The sequence below is a fragment of the Homarus americanus genome, unplaced genomic scaffold (assembly GCF_018991925.1).
Source record: "Homarus americanus isolate GMGI-L3 unplaced genomic scaffold, GMGI_Hamer_2.0 scaffold6317, whole genome shotgun sequence".
Lineage (NCBI taxonomy): Eukaryota > Metazoa > Arthropoda > Malacostraca > Decapoda > Nephropidae > Homarus > Homarus americanus.
The window spans coordinates 10,560,762-10,586,176 of record NW_024730668.1 but is presented as its reverse complement, the minus strand read 5'-3'; the positions used below and the strand labels follow the sequence as shown (position 1 = coordinate 10,586,176).

At 38.7% G+C, this 25,415-nt stretch overlaps 1 protein-coding gene across 1 annotated transcript in view; it reads left to right on the top strand.

The window, feature by feature from the left end:
* The window catches only part of LOC121867234 (collagen alpha-1(IX) chain-like), a gene marked incomplete at its 5' end in the record, with an annotated part of 213,025 nt that overhangs the window by 141,303 nt on the left and 46,307 nt on the right, over nt 1–25,415 (top strand). Inside the window, one exon of the mRNA XM_042367086.1 lies at nt 22,763–22,930. Within this exon, the coding sequence (XP_042223020.1) occupies nt 22,763–22,930 (168 nt within the window). The remainder of the gene's footprint in view (nt 1–22,762; nt 22,931–25,415) is intronic.

The following is a 25,415-nucleotide window of genomic DNA, read 5'->3' as shown; positions in this document are numbered from 1 at the left end:
ATTTCTGTTTTTTGTTTCTTTTACTATATCAAAATAATTTATACTTAAAGTTTGAACCTCCTCCACACACACATACACTCATATATATATATATATATATATATATATATATATATATATATATATATATATATATATATATATATATATATATATATATATATATATATATATATATATATGCAAGTAAATCACTGTAGGTGCGCGTAATCTAGGTATATGCTGATAACCACCAGGAAAGAAGAAAACACGAAGTTCCCAAGCGCTTTCGTGTAATTCACATCTTCAGGGGTGAGTACAGACTAAAGAGGAGTACAAAACAAGGTGTATATATACAGAGGAGGGTGAGACCAGGTCCACAATGGTCAGGTATTAGGTAATGACCATACTAATCTTTAAATAGCACGGCAACGTTCCGTAGTCAGGTCAGAGGTGACCCAACCTTCTCACCTGGTTACAAATTTTCTAAATTACAAAATTGTCCAGTTTGTACATGCCATTACTCAAATCCATGTTGAATGCTTCGGTATGTTTAATGAGACTAGATTCTATGATGTTCCTACTATCAATTGAATTACAAGGTAATATTGAGGAGGCATTATCCCAGTCAATGCAATGCTTGTTATCCCTGAAATGAACAAACAGAGCATTGGATTCCTGGCCTGTCCTAACACTATATTTATGTTGTTTAATTCTAGTTGCAAGATCTTTACCTGTCTGGCCTAAGTAAAACATATTACATTCCTTGCAAGGAACTTTATAAATGCAACCAATTGTGTTGTTGGGGGAGTTCTTGATTAACATTTGTTTAACAGTGCATGAGTTTTTAAATGCCACCTGGAACGTCAATGTGGCATTTAAAAACTCATGCACTTAAACAACATAAATATAGTGTTAGGACAGGCCAGGAATCCAATGCTCTGTTTGTTCATTTGAGGGATAACAAGCATTGCATTGACTGGGATAATGCCTCCTCAATATTACCTTGTAATTCAATTGATAGTAGGAACATCATAGAATCTAGTCTCATTAAACATACCGAAGCATTCAACATGAATTTGAGTAATGGCATGTACAAACTGGGCAATTTTGTAATTAAGAAAATTTGTAACCAGGTGAGAAGGTTGGGTCACCTCTGACCTGACTACGGAACGTTGCCGTGCTATTTAAAGATTAGTATGGTCATTACCTAATACCTGACCATTGTGGACCTGGTCTCACCCTCCTCTGTATATATACACCTGGTTTTGTACTCCTCCTTAGTCTGTACTCACCCCTGAAGATGTGAATTACACGAAAGCGCTTGGGAACTTCGTGTTTTCTTCTTTCCTGGTGGTTATTAGCATATATATATATATATATATATATATATATATATATATATATATATATATATATATATATATATGTATATATATATATACATATATATATATATATATATATATATATATATATATATATATATATATATATATATATATATATTAGCCCAATATATATATATATTCGAATATTGAGGTATATATATATATATATATATATATATATATATATATATATATATATATATATATATATATATATATATATTCGGGATAATTGCCTAATGGCGATAGCTTACAGGTATATGTACTTCCTTTTTTGTCTTTTGGGGAATACTTCTAACTGACCACAGACGATCATTAGATCATCAAAATACACAAAGAATAAGTTGATAGAACACATACCTTAACCTAGCCTTACCTAACCTTACCTAACCTTACCCAACCTAACGTGACTAAGCCTAGCATGACCTAACCTAATATGGCAACACTTTACCATATAGTAGCTTTGTGTACAATCAAAGACAAAAGTCGTGTCACGGTTTTGTCCGAAGATTAAATACAACTCGTGTAACATTATGAGAGCCCTACCACATGGCAGAGTGCACCAAAAGCCCTTCGGCATACAGAGTATGTTTTCACCAAATTTCACGACACGACTGTACATGTCGATATTTGGTAAATATTTTGAAGTTGCCATTGCCTACTTATATATTTGTGCATATAGGGAGAAAGAAAGAAAACTAAAAATTATTTATTATATAGTGTTTCCTCTAGAAATTTATATTTTTTCGAGTATGTTAACCGATAAAATTATCAACAATACTATTTGCTCACAGTGGGCAGGGCTTTGAAGTAGAGGCAAAGCTTGGGGTAAAATAGAAAAAAGAATGAAACCTTACCCAACATTCCTAACCTTTAAAAATCCCAAAACTATAAAAAGCTTGCCTGATTCATGTTTTCGGTGTTTAGTATGTGATGGTGTTGTTATCGATGCTCAGATGAGGAGGTATCAAGAAACTCGTAAGCGATTCTTAACATTTTTATAGGTTAGGAAAGGTAAAGTAGGGTCAGCGGTGTGCTGCCAGTTTCTTAACAAACAGTTCTGATTCAGATAGTGGTGCAAATCGACGAGCGCCAATGGCCCCAGCCTTGGGGGTCTGGGGTGAGCAGTACCTCCCCCAGCGGGACCGGATTGGAGTCCCGGAAGCCAAGACACATTTTAGCTTTTCCAAACCGCATTTAGTTCGTCTCAGTTCAAGTTAACGTCAACAACACGATCACTGATCTTGAGATCAACACTAGTGACACGCACTGGTGCACGCAGTCTAGAAGACTACATTACTCTGCCCAAGACAGGTGTACCAAACCTAATAAGTCGCTAATTTCCAATCATTAAAAATATGTAAGTTCATTTCATGGAATTTGGCCAATAGAAAGCATTCGAAATATAGCATTAGTACAATAAATAGGGTATAAACAATGTTGACTGGTGCAAAAAAAATACGTCGTTAAAATGGGTAGTCTTTGGGCTATCTGAGCTTGTGATTATAATATCGTAATGCCTTAAGTGAAATAAGATTGATTATCGGCATATTGATCTCAAATTCTGATTCGATGGCAATGATATATATTTGGTGAACCGGTCAGTTGCAGACTTGCAGTCAGTGGGTGGGGAAGAGTTGGCGAACTCGGCGGTGAACGAAGAAGACCTCGTGAGTGAATAGTTTTGGAATGTGCTAAGGGTTTTTTCTATAGAAACTGAATGCGGGAAATAATAATGCGATACTTCAGTGGTTGTATTTAAAATTTAAGGTTTTTTTTTTAACTTTTCTCTAATTTGTGTCACATGGAGTAGGTAATAGTAAGGAAAATAAGGGCTTGTCTGGAGATTTCAAGATAAATTTCTACTGATTGTTAAATATTTGTTAAAACGTAGCAAACGGTTCGATGATCCAATCAAAATTTAACAACCGGTTCGGGCGAACGTAACTGAACCGGTTCCAGCACACTTCTGGGTAAAATTGTCAAGGGTTTGTTTGGTGAATTTTTAGTATTTTACCCCACATTTTCCCTCTACTTCAAAGCCCTGCCCACTTTGAACAACTAATATTGTGGGTAATTTTATCGGTTAAAATACTCGAAAAATATAAATTTCCTACGGAAACGCGATAGTATAAATTATTTTCTATGTTTTTTTTCTCTCTTCCTCTCTATATGACTCAGTATATAAGTAGGTGTTAGCAACTTCTAAATATTAACCCGATATTACCCTGTCCATTTCTGGGTAAAATTATCGTATCGGTTATCCACCAATTTGGAAATAGGTCAGAATCGTTCAAAAACACTTAAAAAAACCATCGGACTACATAATTTCAACCTAACCTAACCTAACCTAAACCTCTCTCCAACGGCGGTAACTTAAAATTCTAAAATTCGCTGGATGACTGAAACGATAATAATACCCATTTTTGTACAACAGAATTGGTAACACATTCATTTTTTGCCGATTTTTCCCGCGAAAATAGTCCTTCGTAAAGCTAGTCAAATCTTGAATGTATTTCATCGTTACCCCAGAAAATTCACCAACATTGAAAATAGTATGTTTTCTCTTAAGGTTGGGTGGGTAAATTTTTTTCATTCACGAATATTATTTTTACAAGTCATATTCACCACAGGGAGTTGGTGTTATTTTTAGTATTTTACTCCACATTTCCCCTCTACTTCAGAGCTCTGCCTACTTTGAACAAATAATATTGTTGGTAATTTTATCGATTAGAATACTCGAAAAATATACATTTCCGAAGAAAACGCTATAGAAAAAAGTGTCTTGGAAATGTCTAAACTACTGATTCTAAAACTTAAACTCCTAAAATTCGCTACATGACCGAAACGATAATAATATACCAATAAACATGTTTTCTGGGTGCAGGTCTTAATTATTTATTAGTAGTTGTAAAATTATTTTCGTCTCATTAATACACCTTTTCACATATCCGTTGAGACATTATTACATAACTATTTGACAAATTTCACATATCGAATGACAATCTAAAATAACTGTTGGTGGTATGTCATTCTCCAGTTGTTACATTCTCAAACTATATATATGTAGACTGTCGGTTTATTGTTCACGTCTGTCAACTTCATAACTTATGTCAATCACTTCCGTTAGCATGAACGAACAGTTATTTTAGATTGTCATTCGATATGTGTTCTGTCATTCGGTTATGAAATTTGTCAAATAGTTATGTAACAATGTCTCAACGGATATGTGAAAAGGTGTATGCGAGTCAGGAGTCAGTTGGTATTCATTACAGTGATTTGAAATGCACATAGTATAATAAAAATATGTTATGCTGCATGATCAAAACCTAAAATAATTATTTACTATGTTTTCTGGGTGAAGGTCTTAATTATTTATTGTTAGTTGTAAAGATATTATTTTCATCTCGTTAATTTAATGGTCGTCAATATTCATCACTGCGATTTGAAATACACATAGTATAGTGATAATATATTATGCCGCATGATCAAAATATAAAATAATTAATAAATGCAGTATATGTTTTTCAGTGAAAACAGCATCTCCTTTAAAAATATGCATAAACATTTCCTCTAAGCGTAAGCGCGGTAAACAACTATGCGCAGACGCAAATACTGATTCATTATTATAACGGGCAATGGACCCTGTACGAGTGGGGAACTTTTGAATCGCTTCACGCCGTGCTACATAGTGTAAACCAACTTTGGGTATAATTTGGCTAACCAATGATGGGAAGCAGCTCCTTAAATGAAATAGGGCATATATTATGATAAGCAAATTAGTTTCCATTAAGTTGTAGGAGTAAAAGAAAAAAAGATATCTGCACAGTATTTGACAAAATCGCTTTTTCAGTTATTATCGCTATTCAGCGTGACATTATTTAACCTATTCAACATACCTAATCTACAGTATATTAGGAAATCTTTACTATGTTATGATAGCAAAGAACACCTTAAATAAAACAGGAAATTTAACATGCGATTTCACCTACAGTATTTCGAAATACTGTATGTTAATTCAGATTGCAAAATGTTCCAACATACACTAAACAACAGTGACTGTTGTATAGTGTCTACACTGTTCTTACACTGAACAGTTGTATACGCGTCTACATTGCTGTTCTAATATACACTAAACAACAGATCACGGGCGGATCCAGGAGAGGTCCAGAGGTTCCCAACCCCCCTTTTTCATCAGAAAATTCGACTACTTTTTCTTTAATGCAGTAATGTACTCAGACGATTTTCTTTAGTAAAAGTAATTACTATTGACCTCAGAATATCTCCTAATATTAAGTGCACATGGCCTCAAAATGGCCTCAAAATACCCATGATATTAGTCAGATTAACAAAAAAATGGGGGGCGGCCTCACAGCAATGTCCACACTGTTGTTCTAACATACACTGAACAACAGTTGTATGAGTGGCTACACTATTGTATGCGTGTCAACACTGTTGTTCTAACATACACTGAACAACAGTTGTATGAGTGGCTACACTATTGTATGCGTGTCAACACTGTTGTTCTAACATACACTGAACAACAGTTGTATGAGTGGCTACACTATTGTATGAGTGTCTACACTGTTGATCTAACATACACTGAACAACAGTTGTACGAGTGTCTACACTATTGTATGAGTGTCTACACTGTTGATCTAACATACACTGAACAACAGTTGTACGAGTGTCTACACTGTTGTTCTAACATACACTGAACAACAGTTGTATGAGTGGCTACACTATTGTATGAGTGTCTACACTGTTGTTCTAACATACACTGAACAACAGTTGTATGAGTGTCTACACTATTGTATGAGTGTCTACACTGTTGATCTAACATACACTGAACAACAGTTGTACGAGTGTCTACACTGTTGTTCTAACATACACTGAACAACAGTTGTATGAGTGGCTACACTATTGTATGAGTGTCTACACTGTTGTTCTAACATACACTGAACAACAGTTGTATGAGTGGCTACACTATTGTATGAGTGTCTACACTGTTGTTCTAACATACACTGAACAACAGTTGTATGAGTGGCTACACTATTGTATGAGTGTCTACACTGTTGTTCTAACATACACTGAACAACAGTTGTATGAGTGTCTACACTGTTGTTCTAACATACACTGAACAACAATTGTATGAGTGGCTACACTATTGTATGAGTGTCTACACTGCTGATCTAACATACACTGAACAACAGTTGTACGAGTGTCTACACTGTTGTTCTAACATACACTGAACAACAGTTGTATGAGTGGCTACACTATTGTATGAGTGTCTACACTGTTGATCTAACATACACTGAACAACAGTTGTACGAGTGGCTACACTATTGTATGAGTGTCTACACTGTTGATCTAACATACACTGAACAACAGTTGTATGAGTGGCTACACTATTGTATGAGTGTCTACACTGTTGATCTAACATACACTGAACGACAGTTGTATGAGTGTCTACACTGTTGTTCTAACATACACTGAACAACAGTTGTATGAGTGGCTACACTGTTGATCTAACATACACTGAACAACAGTTGTATGAGTGGCTACACTATTGTATGAGTGTCTACACTGTTGATCTAACATACACTGAACAACAGTTGTACGAGTGTCTACACTGTTGTTCTAACATACACTGAACAACAGTTGTATGAGTGGCTACACTATTGTATGAGTGTCTACACTGTTGATCTAACATACACTGAACAACAGTTGTACGAGTGGCTACACTATTGTATGAGTGTCTACACTGTTGTTCTAACATACACTGAACAACAGTTGTATGAGTGTCTACACTGTTGATCTAACATACACTGAACAACAGTTGTATGAGTGGCTACACTATTGTATGAGTGTCTACACTGTTGTTCTAACATACACTGAACAACAGTTGTACGAGTGTCTACACTGTTGATCTAACATACACTGAACAACAGTTGTATGAGTGGCTACACTATTGTATGAGTGTCTACACTGTTGATCTAACATACACTGAACAACAGTTGTACGAGTGTCTACACTATTGTATGAGTGTCTACACTGTTGATCTAACATACACTGAACTACATTTGTATGAATGGCTACACTATTGTACGAGTGTCTACACTGTTGATCTAACATACACTGAACAACAGTTGTACGAGTGGCTACACTATTGTATGAGTGTCTACACTGTTGTTCTAACATACACTGAACAACAGTTGTATGAATGGCTACACTATTGTATAAGTGTCTACACTGTTGATCTAACATACACTGAACAACAGTTGTACGAGTGTCTACACTATTGTATGAGTGTCTACACTGTTGATCTAACATACACTGAACTACATTTGTATGAATGGCTACACTATTGTACGAGTGTCTACACTGTTGATCTAACATACACTGAACAACAGTTGTACGAGTGGCTACACTATTGTATGAGTGTCTACACTGTTGTTCTAACATACACTGAACAACAGTTGTATGAGTGGCTACACTATTGTATGAGTGTCTACACTGTTGATCTAACATACACTGAACAACAGTTGTACGAGTGACTACACTATTGTATGAGTGTCTACACTGTTGATCTAACATACACTGAACAACATTTGTATGAATGGCTACAATATTGTACGAGTGTCTACACTGTTGATCTAACATACACTGAACAACATTTGTATGAATGGCTACACTATTGTATGAGTGTCTACACTGTTGTTCTAACATACACTGAACAACAGTTGTATGAGTGGCTACACTATTGTATGAGTGTCTACACTGTTGTTCTAACATACACTGAACAACAGTTGTACGAGTGTCTACACTGCTGTTCTAACATACACTGAACAACAGTTGTACGAGTGTCTACACTGTTGTTCTAACATACACTGAACAACAGTTGTACGAGTGGCTACACTATTGTATGAGTGTATACACTGCTGTTCTAACATACACTGAACAACAGTTGTACGAGTGTCTACACTGCTGTTCTAACATACACTGAACAACAGTTGTACGAGTGTCTACACTGTTGTTCTAACATACACTGAACAACAGTTGTACGAGTGGCTACACTATTGTATGAGTGTCTACACTGTTGATCTAACATACACTGAACAACAGTTGTATGAGTGGCTACACTATTGTATGAGTGTCTACACTGTTGTTCTAACATACACTGAACAACAGTTGTACGAGTGTCTACACTGTTGTTCTAACATACACTGAACAACAGTTGTATGAGTGGCTACACTATTGTATGAGTGTCTACACTGTTGTTCTAACATACACTGAACAACAGTTGTATGAGTGGCTACACTATTGTACGAGTGTCTACACTGTTGATCTAACATACACTGAACAACATTTGTATGAATGGCTACACTATTGTATGAGTGTCTACACTGTTGTTCTAACATACACTGAACAACAATTGTACGAGTGTCTACACTGCTGATCTAACATACACTGAACAACAGTTGTATGAGTGTCTACACTGCTGTTCTAACATACACTGAACAACAGTTGTACGAGTGTCTACACTGCTGTTCTAACATACACTGAACAACAGTTGTACGAGTGTCTACACTGTTGTTCTAACATACACTGAACAACAGTTGTACGAGTGGCTACACTATTGTATGAGTGTCTACACTGTTGATCTAACATACACTGAACGACAGTTGTATGAGTGGCTACACTATTGTATGAGTGTCTACACTGCTGTTCTAACATACACTGAACGACAGTTGTATGAGTGTCTACACTATTGTATGAGTGTCTACACTGTTGATCTAGCACACTGAACAACAGTTGTGTGAGTTTTCTACACTACTGTTCTGTAACATACACTAAACAACTTGATTGTGTGAGGTTCTACACTACTGTTCTAACATACACTGAACAACAGTTGTTTGAGTGTCTACACCTTTTCTAACATACACTGAACAACAGTTGTGTGTTATTTCACCTGCTGTTCTAACATACACTGAACAACAGTTATTATTGTAATTTTACACTACATTTCTAACATACACTGAACAACAGTTGTACGAATGTCTACACTGCTCTTCTAACATACACTGAACAGCAGTTGTACAAAGTGTCTACACTGCTGTTCCTAACATACACTGAACAACAGTTGTAGCCAGGTGTCTACACTGCTGTTCTAACATACACTGGCTTAACAGTTGTGAGTGTCTACACTGCTGTTCCTAACATACACTGAACAACAGTTGAATAGACTGTCACATACTGTTGTTCCTAACATACACTAACAACTTGTACCAAGTGTCACACACTGCTGTTCTAACATACACTAGAAACAACAGTTGTTTGTGTGAGTTAATGCTGCACTGGTGTTCTAACATACACTGAACAGCAGTTATAGGGTGTCTACACTGCTCTTCTAACATACACTGAACAACGGTTGTACAGAATTGTCTACACACTGCTGTTCTAGCATACACTGAACAACAGTTGTATGAGCGTCTGCGGTGCTGTTCTAACAAACACTGAACAACAGTTGAATGAGTGTCTCCTGCTGTTTCTAACATACACTGAACAACAATGACAGTTGTGTGAGTGTCTACACTGCTGTTCTAACATACACTGAACAACAGTTGTGTGAGTGTCTACACTGCTGTTCTAACATACACTGAACAACAGTTGTGTGAGTGTCTCACTGCTGTTCTAACATACACTGAACAACAGTTTACCAACGAGTGTCTACTACTGTTCTACAACATACACTGAACAACAGTTATATGGTGTCTACACTGCTGTTCTAGCATACACTGAACAACAGTTATATGAGGTGTCTACTGCTCTTCTAGCATACACTGAACAACAGTTGCGTGAGGTGTCTACACTGCTGTTCCTGGCACACTTCACTGAACAACAATTGTGTGAGTGTCTACACTGCTGTTCTAACTACACTGAACAACAGTTGTTTGAGCGTCTACACTGCTGTTAACATACACTTCGAACAACAGTTATATGAGTGTCTACACTAACATTTCTAACATACACCTGAACAACAATTGTGGCCCGAGTGTCTACACTGCTGTTCTAACATACACTGAACAACAGTTGTGTGAGTGTCTACACTGCTGTTCTAACATACACTGAACAACAGTTATATGAGAATTAATACACTGCTGTTCCTAACATACACTGAACAACAGTTATATGAAGGTGTCTACACACTGCTCTTCTAACATACACTGAACAACAGTTGGACAGAATTAATGCAAACTGCTGTTCTAACATACACTGAACAACAGTTGTGTGAGTGTCTTTCCTGCTGTTCTAACATACACTGAACAAGCACAGTTGTATGAGAGCGTCTACACTACTGTTCTAACATACACTGAACAACAGTTATATGAGTGTCCTAAGCTGCTGTTCTAACATACATGAACAACAGTTGTGTCGAGTGTCTGCACTGCTGTTCTAATATACACTAAACAACGATTGTGAGTGTCTACACACTGCTGTTCTAACGTACGCTGAACAACAGTTGTTTGAGTCAATCTACGCTGCTGTTCTAACATACACTGAACAACCAGTTTGGCCTTAGTGGTGTCTACACTGCTGTTCCTAACATACGCACAGACAACAGTTGTATGAGTGTCTACACTGTTGTTCTAACATACACTGAACAACAATTGTACGAGTGTCTACACTGCTGATCTAACATACACTGAACAACAGTTGTATGAGTGTTTACACTGCTGTTCTAACATACACTGAACGACAGTTGTATGAGTGTTTACACTCTTGTTACACTAAACAACAGTTGTATGAGTGTCTACACTGCTGTTCTAACATACACTGAACAACAGTTGTGTGAGTTTCTACACTGCTATTCTAACATACACTGAACAACAGTTGTGTGACTTTCTACACTGCTGTTCTAACATACACTGAACAACAGTTGTATGAGTGTCTACACTGCTGTTCTAACATACACTGAACAACAGTTGCATGAGTGTCTACATTGCTATTATAACATACATTGAACAACAATTGTATGAGTGTCTACACTGCTGTTCTAACTTACACTGAACAACAGTTGTGTGAGTTTCTACACTGCTGTTCTAACATACACTAAACAACAGTTGTGTGAGGTTCTACACTGCTGTTCTAACATACACTGAACAACAGTTGTTTGAGTGTCTACACTGCTTTTCTAACATACACTGAACAACAGTTGTGTGTTATTTCTACACTGCTGTTCTAACATACACTGAACAACAGTTGTGTGTAATTTTTACACTACTGTTCTAACATACACTGAACAACAGTTGTACGAATGTCTACACTGCTCTTCTAACATACACTGAACAACAGTTGTACAAGTGTCTACACTGCTGTTCTAACATACACTGAACAACAGTTGTATGAGTGTCTACACTGCTGTTCTAACATACACTAAACAACAGTTGTGTGAGTGTCTACACTGCTGTTCTAACATACACTGAACAACAGTTGAATGAGTGTCTATACTGTTGTTCTAACATACACTGAACAACACTTGTACAAGGGTCTACACTGCTGTTCTAACATACACTAAACAACAGTTGTGTGAGTGTCTACACTGCTGTTCTAACATACACTGAACAACAGTTATAGGAGTGTCTACACTGCTCTTCTAACATACACTGAACAACAGTTGTACAAGTGTCTACACTGCTGTTCTAACATACACTGAACTACAGTTGTGTGAGTGTCTACACTGCTGTTCTAACATACACTGAACAACAGTTGTATGAGCGTCTAAGTTGCTGTTCTAACAAACACTGAACAACAGTTGAATGAGTGTCTACACTGCTGTTCTAACATACACTGAACAACAGTTGTGTGAGTGTCTACACTGCTGTTCTAACATACACTGAACAACAGTTGTGTGAGTGTCTACACTGCTGTTCTAACATACACTGAACAACAGTTGTGTGAGTGTCTACACTGCTGTTCTAACATACACTGAACAACAGTTCTGTGAGTGTCTACACTGCTGTTCTAACATACACTGAACAACAGTTATATGAGTGTCTACACTGCTGTTCTAACATACACTGAACAACAGTTATATGAGTGTCTACACTGCTCTTCTAGCATACACTGAACAACAGTTGCGTGAGTGTCTACACTGCTGTTCTAACATACACTGAACAACAATTGTGTGAGTGTCTACACTGCTGTTCTAACATACACTGAACAACAGTTGTTTGAGCGTCTACACTGCTGTTCTAACATACACTGAACAACAGTTATATGAGTGTCTACACTGCTGTTCTAACATACACTGAACAACAATTGTGTGAGTGTCTACACTGCTGTTCTAACATACACTGAACAACAGTTGTGTGAGTGTCTACACTGCTGTTCTAACATACACTGAACAACAGTTATATGAGTGTCTACACTGCTGTTCTAACATACACTGAACAACAGTTATATGAGTGTCTACACTGCTCTTCTAACATACACTGAACAACAGTTGGACAAGTGTCTAAACTGCTGTTCTAACATACACTGAACAACAGTTGTGTGAGTGTCTACACTGCTGTTCTAACATACACTGAACAACAGTTGTATGAGCGTCTACACTGCTGTTCTAACATACACTGAACAACAGTTATATGAGTGTCTAAGCTGCTGTTCTAACATACACTGAACAACAGTTGTGTCAGTGTCTACACTGCTGTTCTAATATACACTAAACAACAGTTGTGTGAGTGTCTACACTGCTGTTCTAACGTACACTGAACAACAGTTGTTTGAGTGTCTACGCTGCTGTTCTAACATACACTGAACAACAGTTGTATGAGTGTCTACACTGCTGTTCTAACATACACTGAACAACAGTTGTATGAGTGTCTACACTGCTATTCTAACATACACTGAACAACGTGATTGTCTACACTGCTGTTCTAACATACACTGAACAACAGTTGTGTGAGTGTCTACACTGCTGTTCTAACATACACTGAACAACAGTTGTATGAGTGTCTACACTGCTGTTCTAACATACACTAAACAACGTGATTGTCTACACTGCTGTTCTAACATACACTGAACAACAGTTGTGTGAGTGTCTACACTGCTGTTCTGACATACACTAAACAACAGCTGTATGAGTGTCTACACTGCTGTTCTAACATAAACTGAACAACAGTTATATTAGTGTCTACACTTCAGTTCTAACATACACTGAAAAACGTGAGTGTCTACACTGCTGTTCTAACATACAATGAAGCACGTGAGTGTCTACACTGCTGTTCTAATATACACTGAACAACAGTTGTGTGAGTGTCTACACTGCTGTTCTGACATACACTGAACAACAGTTGTATGAGTGTCTACACTGCTGTTCTAACATAAACTGAACAACAGTTGTTTGAGTGTCTACACAGCTGTTCTAACATACACTGAACAACAGTTGTGTGAGTGTCTACACTGCTGTTCCAACATACACTGAACAACAGTTGTGTGAGTGTCTACACTGCTGTTCTGACATACACTGAACAACGTAGTGTTTTACACTGCTGTTCACAACATACATTGAACAACAGTTGTTTGAGTGTCTACACTCTGTTCTAACATACACTGAACAACAGTTGTAGCAGGTGTCTACACTGCTGTTCTAACATACACTGAAACATGTAGAGTCTAAACTGCTGTTTTAACATACACTGAACAACAGTTGTGTGAGTGTCTACACTGCTGTTCTAACATACTCTGAACAACAGTTGTGTGAGTGTCTACACTGCTGTTCTAACATACACTGAACAACGTGAGTGTCTACACTGCTGTTCTAACATACACTGAACAACAGTTGTATGAGAGTCTACACTGCTGTTCTAACATACACGGAACAACAGTTGTATGAGTGTCTACACTGCTGTTCTAACATACACTGAACAACAGTTGTGTGAGTGTCTACACTGCTGTTCTAACATACACTGAACAACAGTTGTGTGAGTGTCTACACTGCTGTTCTAACATACATAAACAACAGTTGTGTGAGTGTCTACACTGCTGTTCTACAACATACACGCGAACAACAGTTGTATGGTATCACACTGCTGTTCTAATACACTGAACAACAGTTGTACGAGTGTCTACACTGCTGTTCTAACACACACTGAACAACAGTTGTTTTAGTGTCTACACTGCTGTTCTAACATACACTGAACAACAGTTGTATGAGTGTCTACACTGCTGTTCTAACATACACTGAACAACAGTTATATTAGTGTCTACACTGCTGTTCTAACATACACTGAACAACGTGAGTGTTTACACTGCTGTTCTAACATACACTGAACAACAGTTGTGTGAGTGTCTACACTGCTGTTCTAACATACACTGAACAACGTGAGTGTTTACACTGCTGTTCTATCATACACTGAACAACAGTTGTTTGAGTGTCTACACTCCAGTTCTAACATACACTGAACAACAGTTGTATGAGTGTCTACACTGCTGTTTTAACATACACTGAACAACGTGAGTGTTTACACTGCTGTTCTAAAATACACTGAACAACAGTTGTATGAGTGTCTACACTCCAGTTCTAACATACACTGAACAACAGTTGTATGAGTGTCTACACTGCTGTTTTAACATACACTGAACAACAGTTGTATGAGTGTCTACACTGCTGTTCTATCATACACTGAACAACAGTTGTATGAGTGTCTACACTGCTGTTCAAACATACACTGAACAACAGTTGTATGAGTGTCTACGCTGCTGTTCTAACATACACTGAACATCAGTTGTATGAGTGTCTACACTGCTGTTCTAACATACACTAAACAACAGTTGTGTGAGTGTCTACACTGCTGTTCAAACATACACTGAACAACAGTTGTATGAGTGTCTACACTGCTGTTCTAACATACACTAAACAACAGTTGTGTGAGTGTCTACACTGCTGTTCTAACATACACTGAACAACAGTTGTGTGAGTGTCTACACTGCTGTTCTAACATACACTGAACAACAGTTGTGTGAGTGTCTACACTGCTGTTCAAACATACACTGAACAACAGTTGTGTGAGTGTCTACACTGCTGTTCTAACATACACTGAACAACAGTTGTATGAGTGTCTACGCTGCTGTTCTAACATACACTGAACAACAGTTGTATGAGTGTCTACACTGCTGTTCTAACATACACTAAACAACAGTTGTGTGAGTGTCTACACTGCTGTTCAAACATACACTGAACAACAGTTGTATGAGTGTCTACACTGCTGTTCTAACATACACTAAACAACAGTTGTGTGAGTGTCTACACTGCTGTTCTCAATGATACACTGAAATTTCAACAGTTGTGTGAGTGTCTACACTGCTGTTCTAACATACACTGAACAACAGTTGTGTGTGGAGTGTCTACACTGCTGCTCTCTGTAAACATACACTGGAACAACAGCTGTATGAGTGTCTAAGCACTGCTGTTCAACACAAACCGAAATCAACAGTTGTATGAGTGTCTACGCTGCTGTTCTAACATACACTGAACAACAGTTGTATGAGTGTCTACACTGCTGTTCTAGCATACACTGAACAACAGTTGTGTGAGTGTCTACACTGCTGTTCTAACATACACTGAACAACAGTTGTGTGAGTGTCTACACTGCTGTTCTAACATACACTGAACAACAGTTGTGTGAGTGTCTACACTGCTGTTCTAACATACACTGAACAACAGTTGTGTGAGTGTCTACACTGCTGTTCTAACATACACTGAACAACAGTTGTGTGAGTTTCTACACTGCTGTTCTAACATACACTGAACAACAGTTGTGTGAGTGTCTACACTGGGCTGTCTAACACATACACCGAACAACAGTTGTGAGTGTCTACACTGCTATTCTAACATACACTGAACAACGTGAGTGTCTACACTGCTGTTCTAACATACACTGAACAACGTGAGTGTCTACACTGCTGTTCTAACATACACTGAACAACAGCTGTGTGAGTGTCTACACTGCTGTTCTAACATACACTGAACAACAGTTGTATGAGCGTCTACACTGCTGTTCTAACATACACTGAACAACAGTTATATGAGTGTCTACACTGCTGTTCTAACATACACTAAGCAACAGTTGTGTGAGTGTCTACACTGCTGTTCTAACATACACTGAACAACAGTTGTACGAGTGTCTACACTGCTCTTCTAACATACACTGAACAACAGTTGTATGAGCGTCTACCATGCTGTTCTAACATACACTGAACAACAGTTGTGTGAGTGTCTACACTGCTGTTCTAACATACACTGAACAACAGTTGTACGAGTGTCTACACTGCTGTTCTAACATACACTGAACATCAGTCTATGAGTGTCTACACTGCTGTTCTAACATACACTGAACAACAGTTGTACGAGTGTCTACACTGCTGTTCTAACACACACTGAACAACAGTTGTATGAGTGTCTACACTGCTGTTCTAACATACACTGAACAATAGTTGTGTGAGTGTCTATATTGCTGTTCTAACATACACTGAACAACAGTTGTGTGAGTGTCTACACTGCTGTTCTAACATACACTGAACAACAGTTGTATGAGTGTCTACACTGCTGTTCTAACATACACTGAACAACAGTTGTGTGAGTTTCTACACTGCTGTTCTAACATACACTGAACAACAGTTGTGTGAGTGTCTACACTGCTGTTCTAACATACACTGAACAAATGTTGTGTGAGTGTCTACACTGCTGTTCTAACATACACTGAACAACAGTTGTATGAGTGTCTACACTGCTGTTCTAACATACACTGAACAACAGTTGTGTGAGTTTCTACACTGCTGTTCTAACATACACTGAACAACAGTTGTATGAGTGTCTACACTGCTGTTCTAACATACACTGAACAACAGTTGTGTGAGTGTCTACACTGCTGTTCTAATATACACTGAACAACAGTTGTGTGAGTGTCTACACTGCTGTTCTAACATACACTGAACAACAGTTGTGTGAGTTTCTACACTGCTGTTCTAACATACACTGAACAATAGTTGTGTGAGTTTCTACACTGCTGTTCTAACATACACTGAACAACAGTTGTGTGAGTTTCTACACTGCTGTTCTAACATACACTGAACAACAGTTGTATGAGTGTCTACACTGCTGTTCTAACATACACTGAACAACAGTTGTGTGAGTTTCTACACTGCTGTTCTAACATACACTGAACAACAGTTGTATGAGTGTCTACACTGCTGTTCTAACATACACTGAACAACAGTTGTATGAGTGTCTACACTGCTGTTCTAACATACACTGAACAATAGTTGTGTGAGTGTCTATATTGCTGTTCTAACATACACTAAACAACAGTTGTGTGAGTGTCTACACTGCTGTTCCAAAATACACTGAACGACAGTTGCATGAATGGCTAGACTGTTGTTGTTTATATGCTGAGCAGGATAAAAATCTTTACCAAGAATTAAACAACTAAATGAGATTTGTTTTTAACGACTACACTTAATATCGAAAATTAAGATGGTGGATAGAATCAGTGAATATTTTTAACCCTTTAGATCGCAAAGTATCCCTTAGGTATTTTATTCTTGGTAATGCCAGACAATTTTATTCAGCTGAAGGGAATCCCTGTCTTCTAAAGAGTTAAATATTTTACTCTCGAAGTGAATTTTAATCGGTTTTATGTCATACAATTAAGACATGCAATATCCATCGTCTTCCAAATATCTTAGCATCATCTTTATATCACTCAGTGCTGTGCTATGTGTGTACATGAACACCTGATTCTGTTCATGTGTATGTCTAGTATTATTTGTCACGTGAGTGTCTAGTGTTATTGTTCTCGTGTCTCTAGTGTTATTGTTCATGCGTGTGTCTAGTGTTATTGTTCATGCGTGTGTCTAGTGTTTTTGTTCACGCGTATGTCTACTGTTATTGTTCATGCGTGTGTTTGGTGTTATTGTTCACGCGTGTGTCTGGTGTTATTGTTCACATGTAAGAATATAAGAACATAAGAATGGTGGAAACTGCAGCGGGCCTATTGGCCCATACTGGGCTGTCCCGTTTACACCCAAGCCCTATTGCTCATATAAGCATCCAACCTATGTTTGAAGCTATCCAGTGTATTCGAGTTAATGATGATATTTGGTAACTTGTTCCATTCATCCACTACTCTGTTTCCAAACCAGTGCTTACCTATTTCGCGCCTAAATCTAAATTTGTCTAATTTAAAACCATTGTTACGAGTTCGCTCCTGGTTGGATAGTTTGAGTACCTTTGTAATGTCCCCTTTGTTTAGCCCTGCCTTCCACTTATACACCTCTATCAGGTCGCCCCTCGCTCTACGTCTCTCGAGGGAGTGCAAATTAAGATGCTTTAACCTGCCTCTATACTCAAGGTTCCTAATGCCCGGGATTAGTCTTGTCATTCTCCTCAGAATTCTTTCCAAGGATTCTATATCCATTCTGTAATACGGTGACCAGAACTGAACTGCGTAATCCAGGTGTGGTCTCACAAGAGCAAGATACAGTTTTAGGATGACCTCGCTAGTCTTGTAACTAACACTCCTTTGTGTAGCAGGAAGCACCGTGTCTGTTTTTTTTTTGTTCACATGTGTAGCAGGGAGCATTGTGTCTGATGTTATTGTTCACATGTGCAGCAGGAAGCACTGTGACTGGTGTTATTGTTCACATGTGTAGCAGTAAACACTGTGTCTGGTGTTTTTGTTCACATTTGAAGCAGGAAGCACTTTGTCTGGTGTTATTGTTCACGTATGTAGCAGGAAGCAACGTGTCTGGTGTTATTGTTCACGTGCGTAGCAAGAAGCACTGTCTGGTGTTATTGTTCACGTGTGTAACAGGAAGCACTGTGTCTGGTGTTATTGTTCACGTGTGTAGCAGGAAGCACCGGGTCTGGTTTTTTTCACATGTGTAGCAGGAAGCACTGCGTCCGGTGTTATTGTTCACGTGTGTAACAGGAAGCACTGTGTCTGGTGTTGTTGTTCACGTTTGTAGCAGGAAGCGCTGTGTCTGGTGATATTGTTCACATATGTAGCAGGAAACACTGTGTCTGGTGTTATTGTTCACGTGTGTAGCAAGAAGCACTGTGTCTGGTGCTATTGCTCACATGTGTAGCAGGAAGCACTGTGTCTGGTGTTATTGTTCACGTGTGTAGCAGGAAGCACTGTGTCTGGTGTTATTGTTCACGTGTGTAGCAGGAAGCACTGTGTCTGGTGTTATTGTTCACGTGTGTAGCAGGAAGCACTGTGTCTGGTGCTATTGCTCACATGTGTAGCAGGAAGCACTGTGTCTGGTGTTATTGTTCACGTGTGTAGCAGGAAGCACTGTGTCTGGTGTTATTGTTCACGTGTGTAGCAGGAAGCACTGTGTCTGTGTGTTGTTCACATGTGTCAAAGCACTGTCTGGTGTTATTGTTCATGTGTGTAGCAGGAAGCACTGTGTCTGGTGTTAGTGTTCACATGTGTAGCAAACACTGTGTCTGGTGTTATTGTTCGTGTAGCAAGCACTGTGTCTGGTGTTATTGTTCACACATGTGTATTGCAGTAGTGTAGCACTGTGTCTGGTGTTAGTGTCACATGTGTCACACTGTGTCTGGTGTTAGTGTTCACATGTGTAGCAAGAAGCACTGTGTCTGGTGTTTCACGTAAAGAGACGTGTGTGGGTCTGTCAGTGTTATTGTTCACATATGTGCAGCAGGAAGCACTGTGTCTGGTGTTATTGTTCATGTGTAGCAAGAAGCACTGTGTCTGGTGTGTTATGTTGTGTAGCAGGAAGCACTGTGTCTGGTGTTAGTGTTCACGTGTATGAAGCACTGTGTCTGGTGTTGTGTTCACGTGAAGGAAGCCTGTGTCTGGTGTTAGTGTTCTGTGTAGCAGGAAGCACTGTGTCTGGTGTTAGTTGGTAGCAAAAGCACTGTGTCTGGTGTTAGTGTTCACGTGCGTGCAGGAAGCACTGTGTCTGGTGTTATTGTTCATGTGTGTAGCAAGAAGCACTGTGTCTGGTGTTATTGTTCACGTGTGTAGCAGGAAACACTGTGTCTGGTGTTATTGTTCACGTGTGTAGCAAGAAGCACTGTGTCTGGTGTTATTGTTCACGTGCGTAGCAGGAAACACTGTGTCTGGTGTTATTGTTCATGTGTGTAGCAAGAAGCACTGTGTCTGGTGTTATTGTTCACGTGTGTAGCAGGAAACACTGTGTCTGGTGTTATTGTTCACGTGTGTAGCAAGAAGCACTGTGTCTGGTGTTATTGTTCACGTGTGTAGCAGGAAGCACTGTGTCTTGTGTTATTGTTCACATATGTAGCAGGAAGCACTGTGTCTGGTGTTATTGTTCACGTGTGTAGCAGGAAGCACTGTGTCTGTGTGTTCACGTGTAGCAAGAAGCACTGTCTGGTGTTATTGTTCACGTGTGTAGCAGGAAAGCACTGTGTCTGGTGTTTGTTCACGTGTGTAGCAGAAGCACTGTGTCTGGTGTTACGTTGTGTCACGTGTGGTATTGTTCACGTGTGTACAGCACTGTGTCTGGTGTTGTTTGTGTAGCAGGAAACACATGTGTGTAGTGTGTTAGTGTTGTGTTCACGTGTGTGGCAAACACTGTGTCTGGTGTTATTGTTCACGTGTGTAGCAGGAAAGCACTGTGTCTGGTGTTATTGTTCACGTGTGTAGCAGGAAACACTGTGTCTGGTGTTATTGTTCACGTGTGTAGCAGGAAACACTGTGTCTGGTGTTATTGTTCACGTGTGTAGCAGGAAACACTGTGTCTGGTGTTATTGTTCACGTGTGTAGCAGGATTGATTTTGATTTTGCCGCTTGCAGCGGCTACTTTATTGTGCACCCCACACTCATCCTGTGAGCGGTAGCGCAAAAGGATTACAGAGTAGAGTTTACAAAGGGTCATAATAATTAACCCCCGTTGTCAGGATATTATGGCACTGAATGTTACACAGTATTTCATTTACATTATTTGTTTAGTTCTATACATAAAGGGTAACTTATTCACAAATGCGTGAGAACAGGCGTGTGAGGCAGTATGTCTGGCCTCACACTTTGTTATTCACATTTACGTGGGAGGTATTCAAGCACATTGTGTATTTGGTTCTGTACATGAGAATTGATATAGTTATTAAGTGCAAAAAAGTGGATACAATCTTAATATGTCGGCTATCTTGCCATTAGTGATGAAGTGTTGTGCCATTTCACACACAGTGTGCTTGGACCTGTCCCTAAAAGGTTCTATCTTCACACAGTATGGCCACACACTTTACATTTAGTTTTGTTTACTTCTGCTTGAAGAACATACTGCCAAAGGTACTTATATCCTAACCTTAATCTAGCGGTTACAACATCTTGTAATCTAGTGATCTTGTTACTTGCTCCATATACATGTTTCACTTGATACATCTCATCATGGTAACCTATGGATCGACTAGTGCCTGTTTGCACTAGTCTGCTTGCGTCAAACTCATCAATAAGTTCTTTCCTAATTACAGCAGGAAGCACTGTGTCTGGTGTTATTTTTTACGTGTGTAGCAGGAAGCACTGTGTCTGGTGTTATTGTTCACGTGTATTGCAGGATATAATGTACATTTGCCTCACACAAGCTGACACAGTAAGGAGAGAAGCGTAGTAAATTAAATTGGATCAAATAAAAAATATGCAGATTGTTGTATGTTACACCACTACACATAATAAGTGCGCAGCATAAGTGTTGGTTATATAGCGATAACGTGCATATCTCTCACTAATACGTCAAAGGTTCGATCCTCGGCACGTCAAAGTTTCGATCCTCGGCCCGGACACACGTGAGAAGGGTGTTATCTAGTGTGACCCCCTACCAGACGTAAATGATTTCTTGGTCTCCGGTTTCCTCCTGCACTAATCACCGGATAGACAAAGCGGCCGAACGGTTAGTAAGCTGATAAGTGGCGAAAATTATAAGAAAAAAAATAATAAGTATTAAGCGTGTCGTATATTATACCACCACATTTAATAAGCATGCAGCGTATTGTATATTAAACTACTACCCATGTTAATAGCTTCACGCCATAAAGGATAACATAATTTACTAATTTATTGGCCCTGCTTCTCGGTCCCTGCCAGCTAAGTGTATCAGAAAATTTGTATTATACATAAATTTTGCATTTTGAAAGTTTCATTTGTTGAGATGCTTACTGCATACATGTTTCCTTACTTACAATTACTGACAGTTGTTTGTAAAACTCTCGTAAAAATATTTCTAAGATATATGACTAAAATATTTCCATTTTTACACTGAAAATTTAGAAGAAAAATAATAGTTTGATTTTTGGTATGAACACTTTTGATGAGTTGGCTCTAATTAATAGTTGTATGTTTCAGGTGCTCCTGGACCTAATGGTGAGACGGGACAACGCGGCTACACCGGCTACCCAGGTGCTGCTGGTCCACCTGGCCCAGCAGGTGAACGAGGACCGCCGGGCTACAAGGGTGATAGAGGAGTCATGGGTGAGGGAAGAGATGGTAAAATTGGACAACCCGGTGAACCAGGTTTGTGTATTTCCATGTTTGTTAATAATAGTTGTTAAGGTCCAATTTTAAGCGCTCCTTGTTCTCGTGGGTGCGTTTTGCTCAATGAACGAGTTCACTACTACACGCGCAGGTCGGTAAGGAAATAGTTCTAGTCGTCGAGATAGACCAATCACTGAAAGCAGCACTACCAAAAATGGGGGGGAGGGACAACAATGATAAAACCAAATAAACTTTTGGAATTATAAGTCGTAATTTCGAATAAAAAGATAAACAAATGATGTTTCACCTTTCTAAGCCTGGATTATTGTATTCAGCTATGGAGAACGTACCCTCGGAAAGATATAATACTGTATCCCTAGAGAGGGTGCATCGCAAAGCAACTAGATTATTCCTGAAGTGAATCGCCTCGATTACCCTAGTCGAATGAAGGCGTTAAGACTAATAATTCTTCAGACGAGATGCATAGGGAGGATCTCATAGAAATATTCTAAATCTTGAAAGGGATTTTTTCGGGATGACACATGCCCCAACACAAGAGAACAACACAGCTTCAAACTCGCCAAGGTGACATGCTGGACGAATATGAGGAAGTACAGTTGGCTCCACTCCTGACTTTACCACTTTGCGGTGCCAATTTTCTCTCTCCTGAGGTACGAGCCCCGAGACTCTGAAGTGTGAATACGAGGCATTCGCTAGTGAGCGAGTGAGCAGGAGGGAGAAAGGTGGGGTATGTAGGGTAGGTGTCTTTCTGAGGGGAGGGGAATACTGGGGATGAGGACGGAAAATGTACAGTATATCAGTTGGGAGAGATTACATCGCAGAATATCGCTTTGATAATACCGACGGGGTTTCCTAAAGTGAGTGTAATCATTTGACACTAGCCAATTAAAAATACTAAATCTACAGTAGGTTGATAGGGGGGATGAATTTATGCAAAAGCGGACATTTGTGAGCATATGAATTATGGATATGTTTGAATCTATATATAGTAGAAGCAGTGAAGCTTTGTTTAAACCCTTGACTACGAGATGGAACTTCCCCAGCTAAATAAAATCGTCTGGCGGTAGCCAGAATAAAATAGATAAGAAGACGTCGTACTGAAGGGATTAATAATTATCAATCAAAACAATCAGGAAGTTGGCACCACATATTTATTGAAATACAAACTTGATGTGAACAAAAGTAGTTCAGTTGGCCGCTGTCCGGTATAGAATCAGCAAACCACATGGTTTAATTGTGTCAAACAGTTGGGTGAAATGGATAAAAAATATTATTATTATTATTATTATTATTATTATTATTATTATTATTATTTTTATTATTATTATTATTATTATTATTATTATAATTATTATCATATTATTATTATTATTATTATTATTAATATTATTATTATTATTAATCTTATTATTATCAAAGTTACAATTTGTAATGCAAAGCTGTTGTTTAAAGATTTTAAATAATAAAGTTCTATGTTATGCACTGGACGCGACGGCAGCCCTGGGCGAAGGTGCTGGAGGAACCTTCGACTGAACCTTCGACTACCCACCCACTCCCCTATACCCTCCCTGCCTCCACCACCCAATTCCTTCTCTGGCAATCGAATCACTACAAACAATTTACAGAGTAGAATAATGTATCCTCTCATTTCTATGAGGCATTTATGATGAGAACACAAATACAAGTGATACCCAGTATTTCATGCAACGGTCACGAACTTATGAAATTAAAATCATATTTGTTTGATTTTCTATTATCTGGTTTGCTATGGAACAGAGGCATCTCACATCAGCGTGAACCAATCACAGAATAAAGAAACAGCCAATCACCGCTAACCTCCAATACCCATCGTTATGAACCATCAAGACAACCTCCTAAGTCAACGCGGTTGCATCATCGCTCTCCGCGAAGAGGGCCTTAGAAACCTGGCCATCGCTCAACAATGCCTCACTAGTCGGGAATCGAACCCTTGACCTTTGTGCGTGAAGAAGGATCGCTACCACCGCGCCACAAGGACACAAATGTAATCCTAGGTTTTATTTTATTTCATACAAAGCCTGTTTATTCGTCTTATTTTTAAGCAACGTGAACTTCCATCTGGGATTGCTCGTGCCAATTATGCGGTCGTAGTAGCAGAGGTCCAGGTTTCGATTCCTTACTAGCGAGGTATTGTTTGTATATGGAAGTCCGCATGTATATGGACTGTTGAGATATATATAGCCTCATAGCTGGAATTGGTATAATGCTACTACGACCACATAGTTGGCACGGGCAATCACCGTGACGTGACGGCACTCATAGACAGAGTTACTGGTGACCAGGGTGTGAGTTATTCTTTTTAGCTGCTCATTCAAATTATTGTTATTTAGAATAAACGCCCCTCGGGCGTCTTTTTCGATAAATGGAGTATGTTATGTCGTAATTCAAACTGACTTAAGGGAAGAATTAATTTGGGGAGTTTAATATCCTCTCCCGATTCTAACGCAAAAATGAATGCTGCCCA